Source organism: Propithecus coquereli, unplaced genomic scaffold, assembly GCF_000956105.1.
Source record: "Propithecus coquereli isolate 6110/MARCELLA unplaced genomic scaffold, Pcoq_1.0 Scaffold317, whole genome shotgun sequence".
Taxonomy (NCBI): domain Eukaryota; kingdom Metazoa; phylum Chordata; class Mammalia; order Primates; family Indriidae; genus Propithecus; species Propithecus coquereli.
The window spans coordinates 754,633-775,067 of NW_012148808.1; the positions used below are offsets into that span (position 1 = coordinate 754,633).

Genomic DNA, 20,435 nt, shown 5'->3' on the forward strand with positions numbered 1-20,435 from the left:
ACTTTTTATTTTTTAGAGCAATTTTAGGTTCATAGCAAAATTGAGAGGAAGGTATAGAGATTTCTTATACCTCCTGCCCCTGACATGTGTTTAGCTTCCACCATTATCCATATCCCCCACCATAGTGGTACAGTTGTTATAATTGGTGAACCTGCCACATGTCATAATCACTCAAAGTCCATATTTTACATTAGGGTTCACTCTTGGTATTGTACATTCTGTCAGTTTGGACAAATGTGTAACAACATGAATCCAGCATTATGGTATTGTACAGAGTATTTTCACTGCCCTAAAAATCCTCTGTGTTCTGTTTATCCCTCCCCCACTATCCCTACCAATCCCAGGCAACCACTGATCTTTGTACTGTCTCCATAGCTTTGCCTTTTCCAGAATAGCATATAATTGGAGTTATACGCTAGTATGTAGCATTATCAGATTGTCCTCTTTCACTTGGTAATATGCATTTAGGCTTCCACCATATCTTTTCATGGCTTGATAGCTCATTTCTTTGTAGCATTGAGTAACATTCCATTGTCTGGATGTTTAGCTTATTTATCCATTCATTTACTGAAGGACATGTTGATTACTTCCAAGTTTTGGCATTTATGGATAACACTGCTATAAACTATACATGGGATTTTGTGTGGATATAAGTTTTCTTCTCCTTTGGGTAAATACCAAAGAGCACAATTGTTGGATCATATAGTATGTTTATAAGGAACTGCCAAACTATCTTCCAAAGTTGCTATACCATTTTGCATTTTCACCAGGATGAAATGAGAGTTCCTGTTGCTCCACATCCTTGTCAGCATTTGGTGTTGTCAGGGTTCTGGATTTTGGCCATTCTAATAGATCTATAGTGGTATATCATTCTTGTTTTGCTTTGTGGTTTCCTGATGGCATGCTTGGAACATCTTTTAAGATACACAGCTTATATGCCATCTGTGTATCTTCTTTGGTGAGATGTCTTTTCAGGTCTTTAGCCCATTTTTTAATCAGGTTGTTTGTTTTGTTATTGTTGAAACTAGTTCTTTTTACATTTTGGATAGTAGCCATTTATCAGATATGTCTTTGGCAAATACATTTTCTCAGTCCATGGCTTGTATTCTCATTCTCTTGACATTGTCTTTCGCAAAGTAAAAGTTTTAAATTTAATGGAGTCCAGCATATTAGTTTTCTTTCATGTATCATGCCCTTTTTTTTTTTTTTGTCTATAGGTCATCTAGGTTCTCTCCTATGTTATCTTCTTTTGTGTTTTACATTTAGGTCTCTGATCCATTTTGAGTTAATTTTTATGAAGGAAGGGTAAAAGATCTGTGTCAAGATTTTTTTTATTTTTTGCATGTGACTGTCTAATTGTTCCAGAAGCATTTTTAAAAAATTATTTTAATAAATTTAGGAGGTACAAGTTGAATTCCATTACATATATATATTGTATAGTGGTGGAGTCTGGGCTTTTGGTGTACCCATCACCCAAGTAGTGTACATTGTACTCCATAGGTAATTTTTCATACTTCACCCTTTATTACCCTCCCCCTTTTACAGTTTCCGATGTCCATTATACCCACTCTGTGTTCCCTCATGTAGCCATTGTTTAGCTCCCACTTATAAGTAAGAACATACTGCATTTATTTTTCTGTTCCTGGATTACTTCACTTAGGAAAATGGCCTCTAGTTCCATCCAAGTTGCTGCAAAAGACATTATTTCATTCTTATTGCTGAGTAGCACTCCATGGTATATATGTGCCACATTTTCTTTATCCACTCATCTGTAGATAGGCACTTCGGTTGATTCCGTATCTCTGCAGGTATCTTTTTGATACAATGATTTCTTTTCCTCTGGGTAGATACGCAGTAGTGGGATAGCAGGATTGAATGGTAGATCTGCTTTTAGTTCTTTGAGAAATCTCCATACTGATTTCCATAGAGGTTGTACTAATTTACATTCACATCAACAATGTCTAAGTGTTTCCTATTCACTGTATCCATATTAACATCTATTCTTTTTAGACTTTTTTTTTTTTTTTTGAGACAGAGTCTCACTGTGTTGCCCTGGCTAGAGTGTCGTGGCGTCAGCTTAGCTCACAGTAACCTCAAACTCCTGGGCTCAAGCAATCCTTCTGCCTCAGCCTCCCAAGTAGCTGGGACTACAGGCATGTGCCACCATGTCTGGCTAATTTTTCTATATATTTTTAGCTGTCCAATTAATTTCTTTCTATTTTTGGTAGAGACGGGGTCTCGCTCTTGCTCAGGCTGGTCTCGAACTCCTGAGCTCAAACAATCCGCCCGCCTCAGCCTCCCAGAGTGCTAGGATTACAGGCGTGAGCCACCGCGCCCGGCCTTCTTTTTAGACTTTTTAATAATGACCATTCTAATTTGAAGTACCACGCTATCTCATTGTGATTGTAATTTGCATTTACTGATTTTGAGCATTTTTCTTATGTGTGTTGGTCATTTGTATATCTTCTTTTGAAAAATGCCTATTCATGTCTTTTGTCCACTTTTAAAGGGGGTTAGTTGTTTTTTTCTTGCTGAGTTCTTTATAGATTCTAGATGTTAATCCTTTTTTGGACACAAGGTTTGGGAATATTTTTGGCCATTCTGTAGGTTGTCTGTTTGCTCTTGTGACTGTTTCTTTGGCTGTGCAGAAGCTTTTTAGTTTAATTAAGTTGCATTTGTCTATTTTTGTTTTTATTATATTTGCTTTGGGGTCTTAATCGTAAGTTTTTTTCCTAGGTTTTCTTCTAAGATTTTTATTGTTTCAGGTTTTACATTTAAGTCTTTAATCCATCTTTAGTTAATTTATGTGTATGGTGCAAGATAGCAATCCAGTTTCATTCTTCTACGTATGGCTATCCAATTTTCCCAGCACCATTTATTGAACAGGGTGTCCTTTTCCCAGTGTATGTTCTGATTGGCTTTATCAAAGATCAGTTCACTGTAAGTATGTGGCTTTATTTCCGGGTTCTCTATTGTGTCCGTTGATTTATATATCTGTTTTTATACCAGTACCATGCTGTTTTGATTACTATAGCCTTGTAGTATACTTTGCAGTCAGGTACTATGCTGTCTCCAACTTTGTTCTTGTTGCTTAGGATTGTTTTGGCTATTTTGGCTCTTTTTTGTTGCATATGAATTTTAGAATTGGTTTTTCTAATTCTGTGAAAAATGATGTTGGTGGTTTGATAGTAATTGCACTGAATCTGTAGATTGCTTTGAGAAATATGGTCATTTTAACAATATTGACTCTCTTGGTCCATGAGCATGGAATATTTTTCCATTTGTGTCATCTACAATTCTTTTCATCAGTGATTTATATTCTCCTTTTAGAGGTCTTTCACATCTTGGGTTAGATTTATTCCTGAGATATTTTATTGTTTTTGCAGTTATTGTAAATGGGATTGAGTTCTTGTTTTGGTTCATTGTTGGTGCATAGAAATGCTATTGATTTTTGTATGTTGGTTTTATAACCTGAGACTTTCCTAAATTCATTTATTAAATCTAAGACTCTTTTGAAGGATTGATTCCTTACGGTTTTCTAGGTATAAGATCATATCATGAGCACACAGAGATAATTCAACTTCCTTTTTTCCAACCTGGATGTCTTTTATTTCTTTCTCTTGCCTGATTGCTCTAAGACTTTCAGTACCATGTTGAGTAGAAGTGGTGAAAGTGGGCATCCCTGTCTTATTCCAATTCTTAGGAGGAATGCTTTCAACTTTTCCCCACATAGTATAATATTGGCTGTGGGTTCGTCACATACGGCTTTTACAATTTTGAGGTATGTTCCTTCTATGCCTAGTTTGTTGAGAATTTTTATCATGAAGGGATGCTGGATTTTATTGAATACTTTTTTGCATTTATGGAGACAATCACATGGTTTTTGTTTTTTTGTTTTTGTTTTTTTGTTTTTTGAGACAGAGTCTCACTGTCTTGCTCTGTCTAGAGTGCCGTGGCGTCATCCTAGCTCACAGCAACCTCAAACTCCTGGGCTCAAGCGATCCTCCTGCCTTAGCCTCCCGAGTAGCTGGGACTACAAGCATGCGCCACCATGCCCGGCTAATTTTTTCTATATATTTTTAGCTGTCCAATTAATTTCTTTCTATTTTTAGTATAGACGGGATCTCACTCTTGCTCAGGCTGGGTTTTTGTTTTTAATTCGTTTATGTGGTGAATCACATTTACTTGCATATGCTGAACCACTTTTGCATCCCTGGAATAAAACCCATTCGATCTTGATGTATTATCCTTTTGATGTGCTGTTGGATTCAATTTGCTAGTATTTTGTTGAGGAATTTTGCATCTGTGTTCATCAGAGATATTAGTCTTTAGTTTTCTTTTTTCATTGCATTCTTTCCTGGCTTTGGTATCAGGGTGTTACTAGCTTCCCAGAATGAGTTAGGGAGGATTCCCTGCCTGATATTTTGAGACAGTTTCAGTAGGATTGACACCAGTTCTTTTTTTGTATGTCTGGTAGAAGTCAGCTGTGAATCCATCTGGTCCTCAGCTCTTTTTTGTTGGGAGATTTTTAAATTACTGATTCAATCTCACTACCCATTATTGGTTTATTCAGGAGTTCTAATTCTTTCTGGTACAATACTGGGAGGTTGTATGTTTTCAGGAATTCATTCATTTCCTCTAGGTTTTTAAGTTTGTGAGTGTGTAGTTGTTCATAATAGTCTTTGATGATCTTTTGTATTTCTGTGGTGACAGTTGTAATGTCTCTTTTTTCATTTCTGATTGTGTTTATTTGGATATTCTCTGTTCTTGGTTAGTTGAGCTAGTGGTTTATCAATTTTGTTAATCTTTTCAAAGAACCCAATTTTCGTTTAGTTGATCCTTTGTATTGAATTTTTGGTCTCTAGTTCATTTAGTTCTGCTCTGATCTTTTGTTATTTCTTCTGCTAACTCTGGGTTTGATTTGTTCTTGTTTTTCTTGTTCCTTGAAGTGTGATATTAGGTTGTTAATCTGTGATCTTTCTACTTTTTTGATGTAGGCATTTAATGCTATAAACTTTTCTCTTAGCACTGCTTTTGCTGTATCCCACAGGTTTTTTGGTATGTTGTGCTTTTATTTTAAATTAATTTAAAAATATTTTTTAATTTTCATCTTTATGTTTTCACTGACCCAGTAGTTGTTCAGGAGCATGTTGTTTAATTTCCATGTGTTTGTATAGGTTCTAAAATTCCTCTTCTGGCTTTATTCTGCTATGGTCTGAGATGACACTTGATATGATTTTGATTTTGATTAATAAAAACTTGTTAAGACTTGTTTTGTGGCCTAAAATGTGGTCTCTCTTGGAGAATGTTCCATGTGATGGTGAAAAGAATGTATATTCTGTAATTGTTGAGTGGAATATTCTGTAAATGTCTATTAAGTCCGTTTGGTCTAAAGTCCAATTTAAGTCCAATGTTTCTTTGTTGATTTTCTGTCTTGATCTATCTCGTGCTGTGAGTGGGGTATTGACGTCCCCCAATATTATTGTTTTGCTGTCTGTCTCTTTCTTTAGGTCTCGTAATATTTGTTTTGTGAATCTTGGTCTTCTAGTGTTGATTGCATATATATTTAGAATTTTTATATCCTCTTGCTGAATTGATCCCATTATCATTATATGATGATCTTATTTATCTTTTTTTTTCTGTTTTTGATTTAAAGTCTCTTTTATCTGATACAAGTGTAGCCACTCCTGTTTGCTTTTTGTTTCTGTTTGCATGGCATATCTTTTCTACTCCTTTACTCTTAGTCTCTATGTGTCTTTATGGATAAGGGGAGTATTTTGTAAGCAGCATATAGTTGGGTCGTGTATTTTTATCCATTCAGTCAATTTATATCTGTTAAGTGGAGCATTTAATCTGTTTACATTGAAGGGTATTCTAATATTGATACGTGAGGCTTTGTTCTTGTCATATTGGTAGTTGATTTCTCATTGTTTTATAAATTCTTGTTTCTTTTTTTTTTATATCTTTTTGTGGTTTGCAGAACTTCTGTCATGTTGCCATTTAATTCCTTTTTCTTCTAATGTTGTTTGATTGTTTTATAAGACCTGTGAGTTTTATGTATTTGTGTGTTTTCATGATGGTGCTTATTGACCTTTTGTTTCCGTATTTTAGACTTGTTTGCATATTTTCTGTAGGGCTGATCTAGTGGTGATGAATTTTTTGAGCGTTTGTTAGGGAAAGACTTTATTTCTTCTTCATTTATAAATCTTTTTTTTCCTTTCAGCACTTTGAAAATACAGTCCCATTCTCTTTTTGGTCTGTAAGGTTTCTGCTTAGAGGTCTGCTATTAGTCTAATGGGGTTCCTTTATAGGTGCTTAGACACTTCTCTCTTGCTAATTTTAAAATTGTCTCTTTCACTTCAACTTTAGTTAATCGTGATTCTGATACGCCATAGTGAAGTCCTTTTTGTGTTGTGTTTGAGGATCACTTGGCCTCCTGTCTCTGAATGTTTAACTGTCTTGATAGTTCCGGGAAGTTTACATCAATTATTTTCCTAAACAGTTTTCTAAACTTTTCGATCTCTCTTCGCCCTCGAGAATACTGATAATTTGTAAGTTCAGTCACTTTATAGTTCCAGACATCTTGAAGGTAAAATTTTTTCCTTTTTTTTCATCTGACTGGATTATTTCAAAAGACCCCTTTCAGGTTCTGAGATTATTTCTTCATCGTGGTCTAGTATATTCTCAAAGCTTTCGAAGGTCTTTTGTATTTCCTTCAATTGATTTTTAATTCCAGAACTTCTGTTTGGTTTTCTTTTTATGGTATCTATTTCCTTGGTAAATTTCTCATTCATATCCTAAATTGATTTTCTGATTTCTTTGTATTGGTTTTCAGATTTCTCTTCCATCTCATTGAGCTTCTTTAGAATCAATATTTGATATTCTTTATCTGGTATTATGAGGAGTTCTTTCTATTGAGATCCATTGCTGGATAGTGGTGGTCCTTTGGTGGTATCATATTTCCATTGATAATTGCACATGTGATGTAGCAGTTGCTTTTTCTGATTTTTTGAAATTGCTTTTGAAGGGGAGAATTTTTTCCTGAAGGTATATATGTGCTGTTGGTTGAATATGACACTTTGGCCTTGATTTTGGGTGCCTCCAAGTAGTTTGGTCTTTGTATGATTTCTTAGTCCTTACATAGGGTCAGTGGTATCTGTAATTTCCTTGTTGGCTTAGGGAACAGTTACTAGTTGAGGCTGTGCTGATGTTTAGCTGGGGATTTGAATGACAGCCAAGCCAGTCTTTGTGCCCCAGTGATGTAAGGAATGGGCTGAGTATACCTGATTTTAGGCCCCAGAACATCTTACACTGGCAGCAGTTAGTGCGTCCTGGGTGGCCAATTCATGGGCCTTCAGGTGGCTTGCTCAGAAGCTAGTAGCTGACACAGAGGGCCAGGTGTGTGGGTGGGTTCTCAGACCCCTGAGCAGCTAGTGCGATGTGGAAGGTTTAGTAAGTTCAGTCCCTTTATAGTCAGTAGTATAGGCAGTAGCAGTGGTGGACCCATCCACTAGGATGGACCCAAGTGGTCCGTTTTGGTGTTACTGGTGGCTGCAGTGGATTAGGCAGGCTAGTCCCCAGTACCACAGCTGCCTGTTATAGGGCAATGGGTATTGTCATAAATGTGCTTAGGGGAGCTTGATGTCTCCTGTCCTTCCCGGACATGTGGCAACTACAGTCACATCACCTTGAATCCAGCCTATGGGCTGGGCGTGGCCCAGTGTTGAATTCTCAAAATGGCACTGGGTGTGGGCTTGCAGTGAAAGAGGGCAGGGCCTCTTTCAGGCAAGCAACATAGACAAGAAACTGGGGAGTGCTATCTATTTACTTTTCAGTCTCATCCTATGGCAGGGCAGTGGGAATTGTCCTATGTAGGGTTGCTTGGGCTTTCCTGTCCCTCCTCAGCTGGGTGGGGCTGCAGCAGCATCAGCTCAATACAGCCTGAATGCTGGATGCTGCCCAGCTTTAAACTCCCAAACTGCCACTTTGGGCCTGTGGCTAGAAAGGGTTGGGTCTCTTCCAGGAAAATATTACGGGCAAGACGCTGGGTGGAGATTCAAATCTGTTGAATAAGTATTGAAGCTCCCCACATCTAGGAGCTTCTCCCAGCCATTAGCCTGTCCCTGGCTGGGCAAGTTTCCCTGAACCCTTTCCTTATTCAATTTTGATGCTTTCTGTTGCTTCCCTGGTGAATCTTAGCGTTCTCTCCTAGGTGATATGTTCAAAATATTAGAATCTACTTACTATTCAGGTTCCTCTCCTAGCACATGCTCCCTGTGTCTAGTTGGCCATCTTGATCCTGTATCCCCAGCAGAATTAGTTGAAAAGACTGTCTTTGTGCCATTGTATTGCCTCTGCTCCATTTTCAAAGATCAGTTAACTATATTCATGTGAGTCTATTTGTGGGCTCTCTGTTTTGTTCCATTAATCTATTTATTTTTCTTTTGCCAGTACCACTGTTATCTTGATTGCTTTAGCATTATAGTGAATCTTAAAATGGGGTCGTATCAGTCCTTAGACTCTCCTTCAAAGTTATGTTGGATCTTTTACTCAGAAATTACCTTTCTCTAATGTCTTATCTTGGTTATTCATTCAGTAAATATTTATTGAGCTTTTACTTCTTGTCAGGCACTTTGCTGGGTACAGGGAATGTAGTAGGGAAAATGTTGATGTCTAGGGTCAAGAGAAACTGTAGATAAGTGGTAAAGACAGGCAGGCGATTATTTAAGTTATAGAAACACAATTGTTAGAAGTGTATTTATCCAGAAGACCTAGCATAGACTGGATGATTAGGGAAGGTTTGGCTGAGGAATTGACATTTGAGCTGTGATACGAAAACTGAGACACGTATCTGCAAAGACAGAGGGGAAGACCATTCTAGATACTGGAAATGGCGCGAACTTGAATTCAAGAAGAGGAAAGAGGCACGTGATTTGGTTGGAGATCTTTAGAGATTACATTTTAAAGTGTTTTGTAGCCATTGTTTTTCAAACTTCAGATTGTGACTCCCTAGTAATGGTGAAATCTGTTGAATAAGTAGTGACCAGCATTTTGAAACAAACAAAAACAGAATAGAAAATGTTACTGTGAATTGCAGTTATAGAGATGACTATAATTTTTATGAAATTTTAGTTCTAGTTATTTATATATAACAAAATGCACACATGTACACACATACACACATATAAACTAATGGTAGCACACAAGAACGTTTGTTAAATACTACTAGACTTGACCACTTTTCAGAAAGTTTGAGTGATTGTTCCTTCTTGATGCTGTAGTCTAAAACTAACATTATTTTCTGAACTTTATCAATGTTTTTCATGTGAAAAAGCCCTGTATTATTTGTGTATAATCATGAACTGCTGCTGTGTATATATCCCAAAGTCAGATACAGATTTGTTTACTCACTTCTTCAAGTTACTTCTCAAGGCTATGGGAATTTGGCGTAGTTTAGTTAAAAAAAAAATTGTCAGGGAATCAAGAAACCTATTTTAGGTTCTAGTTACAATATTTTTATGTCAGCTTTTCTGAGTTGTTTAACACATCCTCTTTTCCTAATTTTTCACATCACTAAGAGAAATTATATTGTCTATTCCATATTTACTCATGATATGTTTTTACATTTAGGAGATAATATTTATAAAATGATTTGAAAGGGAAGTTAAATGTAAGTAAAACCCCCCACAATATACTATGAATTGCGATTCAGATAAGCTTAGGTTTCTCTGTGTAGAAGAGGGCTAGAGGTGGGAAGAACACTGGCAAATATCCTGTTGATTCTTAAATATAGTTGCAATATAACTCATTACGAGAAATGATGTTAGTTAGAAATTACCCCAGGAAATATATGGTTACTTAACAATTGAATCATAGAAACTGAATAATTTTAGAACATGAAAATGGGTTATTATGAAAATTGTAGTTAACAATAATTGGTTTATTTTGATGTCTTCTGGATTTTAGGTCGAATGGCACCACCTGTAGATGATCTTTCTCCGAAAAAAGTGAAAGTTGTTGTTGGAGTAGCTCGTAAGCATTCAGACAACGAAGCAGAAAGTATAGCTGATGCATTGTCTTCAACCTCAAATATTTTGGCTTCTGAATTCTTTGAAGAGGAGAAACAAGAGTCTCCAAAGTCAACATTCTCTCCTGCTCCCCGGTAATTTTCTATAAGTCAAAATTCCTGTAATAGTCATTATAGATCTTTACCTAATTGTACTTGTAAATCTTCAAAAATGGAAGAGTGACACATTTCTTAGGAACTTTCCTTTTGAGAAAGTAACTGTACGTTCCTGTACTCTAAACTAATGGGGATAAAAGAATAAGCCTTGAAGGTTAATTTATTTTGCGTGCTTAGAGTGAGAGATTTGAATACTTGGGGAAACAGCTTTAGAACTCTCTTTAATTATGCTTGTCCAAAAAGTCAGGGGATAGATTTTTAAAGAAAAATTATTTGTCCCTCTCTGGACCTTAGTCTACCTAGGCCAGCCAAGAAGGATGACTTTGTAAAACATTGCTGTGTAAATGTGAATGTAATTTTATAAAATGAAAATGTAAACTCCTTATCAATAGCCTTTTTATGTATTTTGGCCTTCTTGACATGTTAAAATAGAAGTAACTAATGACTAAGTAGAAAATGGATTTATTGATGAACGTGTCTTTAGGTTGCTAACTTTTTAATATCATTTTCTAGTCCAGAGATGCCTGGAACTGTTGAAGTTGAGTCTACTTTCTTGGCTCGATTGAACTTCATCTGGAAAGGTTTTATCAACATGCCTTCTGTGGCAAAATTTGTTACCAAAGCCTACCCGGTATCTGGCTCCCCTGAATACTTGACAGAGGTACTATGAATTTTTCTGCCTTTTTCTGTCTCTGTCTCTGCCTTTTTCTGTCTCTGAAAGCAATGAGGGAAACAATACACAGTTAATAATATAACAAAAATATTTATTAACAGTGATCCTTAAACAGTTCAATTAATGGAATTATGAATTCACAATTCTTTAAAAAGAAGGTTTTAAACCCGCATATCCTGTACTTTTCTGAAGATGTACTACTTTACTATGTCAGAGAATTAAAACTTAATGAGAATCTGCATGGGTATCCAAGGTTTTCTTTGAATATAGACTTACCTAAAAGATTGGCATACTAATGGCCTTCAGTGTTAGTCCATTAAAAAGATTTTTCATTGTTAAACAAGTCTTCTAATTTCTCCACTACTTATGTTTTCCCAGCTTCATGACTATAGTTCTTACTTGCTTATTTCTGTGACTATGGTGTTTGTAGACTGGGAGTTGAGGCTTTGCAGCTAGGTGAAACAGTCTGTGAAATTAGTGACCGTTGTTGCTGTAGTGATGAAACTATTATGTAGTGTTTATTGAAAATAAGCAGCAGTAGCATTATAATATTGTGATAAGTGAGAAAGTATGACATTTTTTGAACTATTTTGAAGAAAATGTATTTTCGCATATGTGTAGAAAGAAAAATCTGTATATATGTACTATATGTTGAGATCATATTTTGCGATTATGTTCATATCTAATGTTAGCCATAAAAGCAAAAGATTTTTAAAAATTCAGTATTTCTAAAAACCTAATTTATATGCCTGCTATCTTTAAGGCTAACATCAGCTTTACTTTTCTTCAGATTAGGCTGAAATTAGTTTTATTCAATGTAATATCGCTTATCTGATGTTGATTAGTTTATTTGTTTAACAGTTATATTTTTGATTAATATAATCGTTACTTTTATACATAGTTTGCTTGGTAAAGAATTTTTTTTTTTTTTTTTTGAGACAGAGTCTCACTCTACGGCCCTGAGTAGAGTGCTGTGGCGTCAGCCTAGCTCACAGCAACCTCAAACTCCTGGGCTCAAGGGATCCTTCTGCCTCAGCCTCCCGACTAGCTGGGACTACAGGCATGCGCCACCATGACCGGCTAATTTTTCTATATATTTTTAGTTGTCCGATTAATTTCTTTCTATTTTTAGTAGAGACGGGGTCTCGCTCTTGCTCAGGCTGGTCTCGAACTCCTGAGCTCAAACGATCCGCCCGCCTTGGCCTCCCAGAGTGCTAGGATTACAGGCATGAGCCACAACGCCCGGCCCAAGAATATTTTAAAAACGCGAATTTTATAAGAGAAAAATAAAGTAGACTCTTGATGTTCTTTTTGAACAAATTTGTTTGGAAATTTAGTCTTTGGTGCGTGGTGAAAATAATTCTTCTTTTAAATGGAGAATTAAATTTAGCAAAGAAAAATTAGCTGTGAAATCCTTTTGATTTTAAATAAGATTATTATTTTCCTCTCTGAGCCACAGTTTTTATATGGTTGCTTTTCAGAATTCCACCTCTGCTTTGTACATATTTTTAGTTTGATTGGGACTAAAATTCCAAATAAAATATTTAAAGCAATTAATAATTTAAATAAATATAACTGAATTTAATGTTAATGCTTTTTATAATTTTCTTCAGTCTTCATGAAAAAATAGGAATATAATGAATAAAGCTTTAAATATTCTTAATTGGTTTTGTTTATAGTCATTTGTTTTCAGAAAGATTATACTTTTAATAAAATACCTGGCATTATTACGGTGTTATTGTCCTCTGTGCAAAAAATATACCCTGTAATTACGTTAAATTTTATAACCTGTGAAATTCAGTTGTTAATGATTAAGGAATACTCCTGCTTACACCACCAGAAAAAGTAGGGGGAAGGTTAGAACAGGCTCTACTTAATATTCTGAAATGTGTTATACTTTTTCTGGATTGTTAATGTGCTGTGCTTGCCTGCTTCCCTTTCCTGTGCCCATCTTTCCTGCTGAGACCTGGCATGAGCTCAGACTCTTTTTTAATAACTGTAGTTTTTAGGCATCAGTCATTTGCAGTTGGCATTGTAAAGCCTGATTGCTGTCTCTGTACTTTATTATGTTTTCTGATGCATTTTTCGTAATCTTTTTACTTGTTTTTATTACCATTCAAATTAAGCTTACAGTAAATTTGTACAGTTTCTGGATATTTTAATAAAATAAATATAAAAATATAAAAATTTAATAAAATTCATTTTAATAAAAGCATTCTGTATATATTGATCACTTACATTTTTTACCACAGGATCTACCAGATAGTATTCAAGTAGGTGGCAGAATATCACCTCAGACAGTTTGGGATTATGTGGAAAAAATAAAAGCATCAGGAACCAAGGTGAGGAAAACCTTTCACTATACCAGTATGGGAAAATGTTTAGAAAGTAAACAACTCAGAGTTCTTATGTGAGGATGCAAGGTTTCCTGGGGAAGGGAGCCAATACAGATTCTGAATCTACATAATATTCTTCAAAAAACTGAACTTAAAGCCATTTGCTAAGGCTCAAAACAGTCCAGCATTCCTTCTCCCCGCCACCCCTCCCCATCCCACCATTGTGGGATGTTTTCTTTGTGGCTTTTGTCAATGTTTTGGAAGAAATGTTTTAGAGTAAGTATTGAGATTCACCCTGGAATTTTGCCTTCCTTCAATTAAAGGTATTTGTGTGAGTTAGGGCACAGCTAAGCTCTTGACAACAAAGAGACTCTAAAATATAGTGGCTCAAAGAATGCAGCAGTTTATTTCTCTCTTCCGTTACGTAGGCCAGTTGTTCAGGGTGGTTAGGTGACTTTGGTTCTATGGGATCATTTAGGGACCATGCTCCTTCTTTCTTGTTATTTTGCTGTTTCCAAGACTGTTGCCCTTATCAGTCAAATATGATTAAAGCTGACTCATAAGCACCAAATGGGAATAAATGAGGAATGCCTTTCTAGTTGTTTAAAGTGCAAGACCTAGAAGTTGTAGTCATTAACTTCCATTGGCAAGAACTTAGTCACATAACCTTACATAGCTGCTAGGGAGGATGGGAAGTGTAATCTCAGTTGGATGGCCACATGCCCAGCTAAAAGTTAAGGGCTTCTCATTAGAGTAGGAGGAAAGGAGGAGAAAAGATACTGAGAGATAATTAATAGCCTTATATCGCAATAATATTTCTCTTTTTCCTTTTTCTCTATTTTTTTATCATTTTTTTAAACTCATAAAATAGTACTACAGAGGGAAATTTAATCATTAGAAGAAACTGTTTTCCCCTCCAAGGGATCTTGTAGTACCTACCATGTTACAAGCAGTTGGTAAATAAATCTTGAAGAAATCGGCGTTACTTTTTTCCTCTTTGTAGAAGTCTGTAGTTTTTCTTTGGAGTGATCCAAAATGGATGATCTTAAGATGAAAAGAATATTTTTTTTTCCAATATGGATTTTAGAATTTAAATTGATACAGTGTTAGAATACAAATAAACTTTGAAACACTATTCAGAAAGTTACTACATGTATTTGTTGTTACTCTCTCATTGTAATAAAAACGGGAAGTATTACTTTTGGACATTTTGGGAATTGCTCTTGAATATACCCCTATATTAATATTACTGCCAACACTTTAAAGTATTCTTCCAACTTGAACTGATTTAAACAGTATAATAGTGGTTACTAATATGTGTATGCTGATTTTGAATCTAAAAGTGGGAAGTTTAGATAACAGACATTTGATAAGAGGTAGAGCCATAGTTCAGCTCATTCATATGTTTTCTTCAGGAGATTCCATCAGTTTTAGGCTTTGCAACAAATCTAGCTTTCCCATTTTGATTGTATGCCTTTGTGGAAACATCCATTTCTTAATGCTACCAAATTAATACCAAATTATGATTATCTTTTCTATCTGAAACAAAGCCAGGAACCCAGAGGCAAGTAAAAATTTCCTAAATAAGCCAAATTACTTTACAAAGTATATGATCTTATGTATATTTGAGGTCTTTTCACCATCCCCCTTCAGTCCTAAATTCAGTTCCTATAAAATGAATTGTAAGTGGATTTATGTGTGTGTGTGTGTATAAATGCATAGGAGGGTGCTGGTGTTGGTTGCTCTTAGTTCCCAGTGTGCCAAAGAACATAGACAGCCCTCTGTGGAAGTTATAGCATTGGGAATCAGGATATAGTATAGATACCAAAACACTGGAGTTTCAGTGTCATTTCTGCCAGTGACAAGTTGTGGCATCTTGAAAAAATTAATCACCTTGGGACTCAATTTGTTATGGAAAGCCATCAGGTGAAAACAAAATCCATCAATGGATCAGCAAAGATCTTTTCTTAAAAGTTATTTCCTTTTAGTATCCTCATCTGTATTTAAGTTGGTAAACCATGTTATTGCGTAACCATCATTGTAAAGTGCAGTAGATTATTACTGATTGCAAAATAGTATTTAAAACCAAGCTATTCTTCAGGTTATTATTTTAAACAACCATTTGTTATTTTCTTATAGGAAATCTGTGTGGTTCGCTTTACACCAGTAACTGAAGAAGATCAGATTTCTTATACTTTGCTGTTTGCATACTTCAGTAGCAGAAAACGCTATGGAGTAGCTGCTAACAACATGAAGCAGGTTAAAGATATGTACCTTATTCCTTTGGGTGCTGCAGATAAAATTCCACACCCTCTTGTGCCTTTTGATGGACCTGGTAGGTATACATTTTAATAACAGGATAAGATTAAAATTACATGGGAGGTGGGACCAGAGTGGAAAGACTGACTGCTTGCTTTTTCAGGATCCAGCCCTCTAGAGATGGCTTAACAGGGCCAGGCATCCATTTAATAACCTGTACTAAGCTAGATGCAAAATTTTGCCTTTTTTTGGTAATGACTGAAAATGATTATCAATTGATGTTTTTGATTTTTATACAGGGCTTGAACTGCATAGACCGAATCTGTTGTTGGGCCTAATTATTCGTCAGAAACTGAAGCGGCAACATAGTGCTACTGCCACTACTAGTCATACAGCTGAGGCTTCTGAAAGTATACCGATAGTGTTGCCACCTGATAAAAAAAGTAAAATGGAAGGTTCTACAGAGGAAGCACCAGAGGAAGAAAATGACTTTTTTAATTCTTTTACAACTGTATTACACAAGCAGAGAAATAAGCCTCAGCCGACTCTTCAAGAAGACCTTCCAACAGCAGTTGAACCTTTAATGGAAGTTACCAAACAGGAGCCACCAAAACCTTTAAGATTTCTTCCTGGTGTATTGATTGGCTGGGAAAATCAACCTTCTACTCTGGAATTAGCAAATAAACCTCTTCCTGTGGATGATATACTTCAAAGCCTTTTAGGTACCACTGGTCAAATATATGACCAGGCTCAATCAGTGATAGAACAAAACACTCCTAAAGAAATTCCATTTTTAAATGAGCAAACCAACTTGAAAGCAGAGAAAATAGATAAAGTAGAAGAAACTGATGGTGAAGCCAAGGAGGTAAAAGTTAAAGTAGATAATCTTTCAGAATCCACAGGTAATTCAGTAGTAATAGGAGAAGAAACATCAGTAGAAGGATCCTCCTCCATTTCTCCAGGGCCTTCGACAGGTCTTAGTCTCAGAGGTAAACCACCAGATGTTTCCACAGAAGCCTTCTTAACAAACTTATCAATTCAGTCAAAACAAGAGGAAACTGTGGAGAGTAAAGAGAAAACATTAAAAAGACAGCAGTTGCAAGATCAAGAGAATAATTTGCAAGATAATCGGACTTCAAATACCAGTTCTCCATGCAGATCCAATGTGGGAAAAGGAAACATAGATGGTAATGTGAATTGCAGTGAAAACCTTGTTGCTAATGCAACAAGGTCCCCACAGTTTATCAACCTGAAAAGGGATCCTAGGCAAGCAGCAGGACGAAGTCAGCAGGTAACTACTTCAGAAAGCAAAGATGGAGATAGTTGCCGGAATGGAGAAAACCAGACCCTGCCTGGCCTGTCACACAACAAGGAGCACTTAGTGGAACATACCAACGTAGAGGAAAAGTCGTCTTCTGCAGAGAAAAACTCAAGTGTTCAACAGAGTGATAATGCAAAAGTTGCCCAAAACTCACCATCAGTAGAAAACACACACACTTCTCAAACAGAACAAGCAAAGCCCTTACAGGAGGATGTTTTAATGCAAAATATTGAAACTGTGCACCCATTTAGAAGAGGATCAGCAGCAGCAGCGACATCTCATTTTGAAGTTGGAAACACATGTCAATCAGAATTTCCATCTAAAAACGTCAACTTTACTTCCAGAAGCACCAGCCCCAGAACAAGTGCAAACTTTTCACCCATGAGGCCACAGCAGCCCAACCTCCAGCATCTCAAGTCTAACGCGCCTGGATTTCCATTTCCAGGGCCTCCTAATTTTCCCCCACAAAGCATGTTTGGATTTCCACCACATTTGCCACCTCCATTACTTCCCCCACCAGGCTTTGGCTTTGCTCAAAATCCCATGGTTCCCTGGCCACCTGTTGTTCATCTTCCAGGCCAACCGCAGCGTATGATGGGTCCTCTTTCACAAGCATCAAGGTATATAGGCCCACAAAATTTTTACCAGGTTAAAGACATTCGGAGACCAGAAAGGCGCCATAGTGACCCTTGGGGTAGGCAAGACCAACAGCAACTGGATAGGCCATTTAATAGGGGTAAAGGGGACCGCCAGAGATTTTATAGTGATTCACACCACTTGAAAAGAGAGCGACATGAAAAGGAATGGGAGCAAGAATCTGAAAGGCATAGACGCAGAGACAGAAGCCAAGACAAGGACAGAGACAGAAAAAACAGGGAGGAAGGGCACAAAGATAAAGAGAGGGCACGGTTATCACATGGTGATCGAGGAGCAGATGGGAAAGCAAGCAGAGATAGTAGGAATGTAGACAAGAAGCCAGATAAACCTAAAAGTGAAGACTATGAGAAGGACAAAGAACGAGAGAAAAGTAAACATAGAGAAGTAGAAAAGGACAGGGATAGGTACCATAAAGATAGGGACCACACTGACAGAACTAAAAGCAAAAGGTAAAATTTGCAGGCTGCTTCAAGATTACATTTAAATAACTGTTAAATGTTGTATCTTAAAAACTTTCTAAGATTGCCTGCTAAGATTGTGCCATCTTTTACATTTTTACTATTGGTGGTTTGCAGAACAATAAATTCTGTGTGTTGGTGCAGAGTACTCTGTGCCAGTGCTCATCATCCCTTCTTCATACCAACTGTCCCTAGTAATAGGAATTTAATATTTTTAAAAGTTTTACATTGCTGTATATTCAAAGATTTGTTTTATTAATATGCAATAAAGGCTTAGAAATTTTAGTTTTGTTCCTTAATTGGTAAATATGGTTAACTATGGAATATATTTACTGCCTCTAGTGAATGTCCTTTATATAATGACTAATTTGAGAGTAATGTGTGCTCGTAAGTTTGTTTTAAATTGCACTGTTTTTAAGGAACCTGTAGAGGAACAACAAAAGTCCAAGCAACTTCATAATCAGATTATGCTGATCATTTAATAGAGCAGTTTTTGACCAAGAATCAGAAGCCCGAGGGGTACATTTATTGCTTTAATCTGCACTCATAGAAGGCGTTTATTACCATATACTACAACTTTGTGGTAGGCCATTATTTTCATTTTCATTTTTGGCTCTTCAGAAACTTGAATACTTAAGCTTGTACATGATCTTGTGTTTTGCTATCCTTTTTACTGTAAAATGTAAATATTTTAAGGGATATTTTGATTCTAAATATGATAAAAGAATTTCTCACCTATTTTGTGTGTGTGGTTTGAAATTCAGTAGTAAAAGAATTTCTTCTTTAAAGCTTTAATTACCTTCAGAAATTGTTTTTCTCCAATTCAGCCAAGAACATACAGACATAGCTATCTGTGTCAGACATTAGATGAAGGGGAAAATAATCTTTTAAAATTCTTAGATTTTAGGCTGAGTTGAATTGTATAGTTCTGAAGAGGCTAGAATTTAGAACTACCGATGAAACACTGGGCAGCTGTAACCCACTTTATAGGTACGTTTCTGAAAACTTGTACACTATCAAAATTTGGTGTACTGACTCACTAATCATTGTAAGACCACGGAACTTGTATTTAAGAGAAATGTGTTTTGCATATTTTTCTAAAATGTGTAATTTATCCTAATTTTTACAGTAACTATACGGTTTCGTATACCAGTTTTACTTGAGATAGAAAACGTATGGAGGCTGTTATTAATCCAAATCTAAATTTATTTGTACCCTAAAATATGTACTGCATCACTGGCTATAATCTAAAGCAATAGCTACTAAACAATGCTGACACTTGAGACCAAAAACAAAAAAAGAGAGAAACCAATACTTTTACTTATCCGTATTAATGAAGAAAAATATAAATAATGCCACAAAATTAAGGTTAAATTTGTTTTCCTAAAGAGTGTAAAGATTAGAGTTAAAAATAGGTCTTGAAACTGAATTAGTCTTATTTTTGCTAGAGAGAAGAGGACAAACAGAACCAAACATTTTGTCTAATTTGCAATGACTTGCAGCACTTTTCCTTCTCATCCTTATTCTCTGAAATTTATCATTACAAAAGTTCTCAGAAGTCTGTTTAACTTTGGTTTACTTTTCTTTTGAAAATTAACTTGCTAAAAAACAAAGTTAGTCCCCAAACAAAACAAAACCTAAGGTCGGTCAGTCATTTTTGCACCATCATTAAGAAATTGCTGTCAAAGTTTTACAAATTAAAAAAAAAAAAATCAAATTTTTTTATTTCAAATGTGTATGTTGTCAGTAATAAATCTGCTTTTACTGATTTACCTAGTTGAGGGGTTGCCAGACACTAGATTTCTTTTGCAAGATACAAATAAAAAAGAATGGGTTATCAAATGAAAGAAGGCCTTCAAGTCACGTTTTGATCACCTCTTAGCTAATAGTTTCTTACACATATTGTGATGCTTACTCTAAAATTCTTTCTTCATATGTTATTGAATCTTGATACATGTTTTAAGTAGGCAAGGCCCATATAGCCTTGGGCCTTGCCTCGTGATGACCATCTCCTGGGATTACAGGGCTACTAAAGTTAAAACCAAATATTTTAACCCCTGGTTGACTGAAATATTGTGGAGAGTAGGGAAAATATGGCCACATTAACTCTTTGAGGTTTTCCTCTTGAGAAAGCAAAGGGAAAAAGATAAAAGTTTACAATGAGTAATTGATCCAAAGCTGTTCTGTCTTTAAGTCCCATCTATAGCCAGCCTTACACAAACTAGTAAATTATTTGAATTTCATCTTTCAGTTTTTTCCTGTTTTAAGGAAAACTTGCTCTTTAAAAAAAAAGTTTGACACTTTAGAAAGCTTAGAACCATCTTAAGGCAGCTTGTACATTAAGTAAAATGTACCAGGGCTTCTCAGTACCTGTAAAGTTCATCCCTTGTAATTTTTTTTTTTTTTAATTTCAGCATATTATGGGGGTACAGATGTTTAGGTTACGTATGTTGCCCTTGCCCCCCTCCCCCCCTAAGTCCGAGTTTCAAATATGTCCATCCTTCGGGTGGTGCACATTGCACTCTTTGTGTATGCAAATACCCATCCC

At 36.0% G+C, this 20,435-nt stretch overlaps 1 protein-coding gene across 1 annotated transcript in view; it reads left to right on the plus strand.

Moving 5' to 3' along the window:
• PHF3 (PHD finger protein 3) overlaps positions 1 to 18,186 on the plus strand; it is an 80,141-nt gene extending 61,955 nt beyond the window's left edge. Inside the window, exons 9-13 of the mRNA XM_012650276.1 lie at positions 9,945 to 10,162; positions 10,697 to 10,844; positions 13,109 to 13,198; positions 15,332 to 15,527; positions 15,751 to 18,186. Of these exons, the coding sequence (XP_012505730.1) occupies positions 9,945 to 10,162; positions 10,697 to 10,844; positions 13,109 to 13,198; positions 15,332 to 15,527; positions 15,751 to 17,882 (2,784 nt within the window). The 3' untranslated portion in view covers positions 17,883 to 18,186. The remainder of the gene's footprint in view (positions 1 to 9,944; positions 10,163 to 10,696; positions 10,845 to 13,108; positions 13,199 to 15,331; positions 15,528 to 15,750) is intronic.
• Positions 18,187 to 20,435: the final 2,249 nt, after the last annotated feature.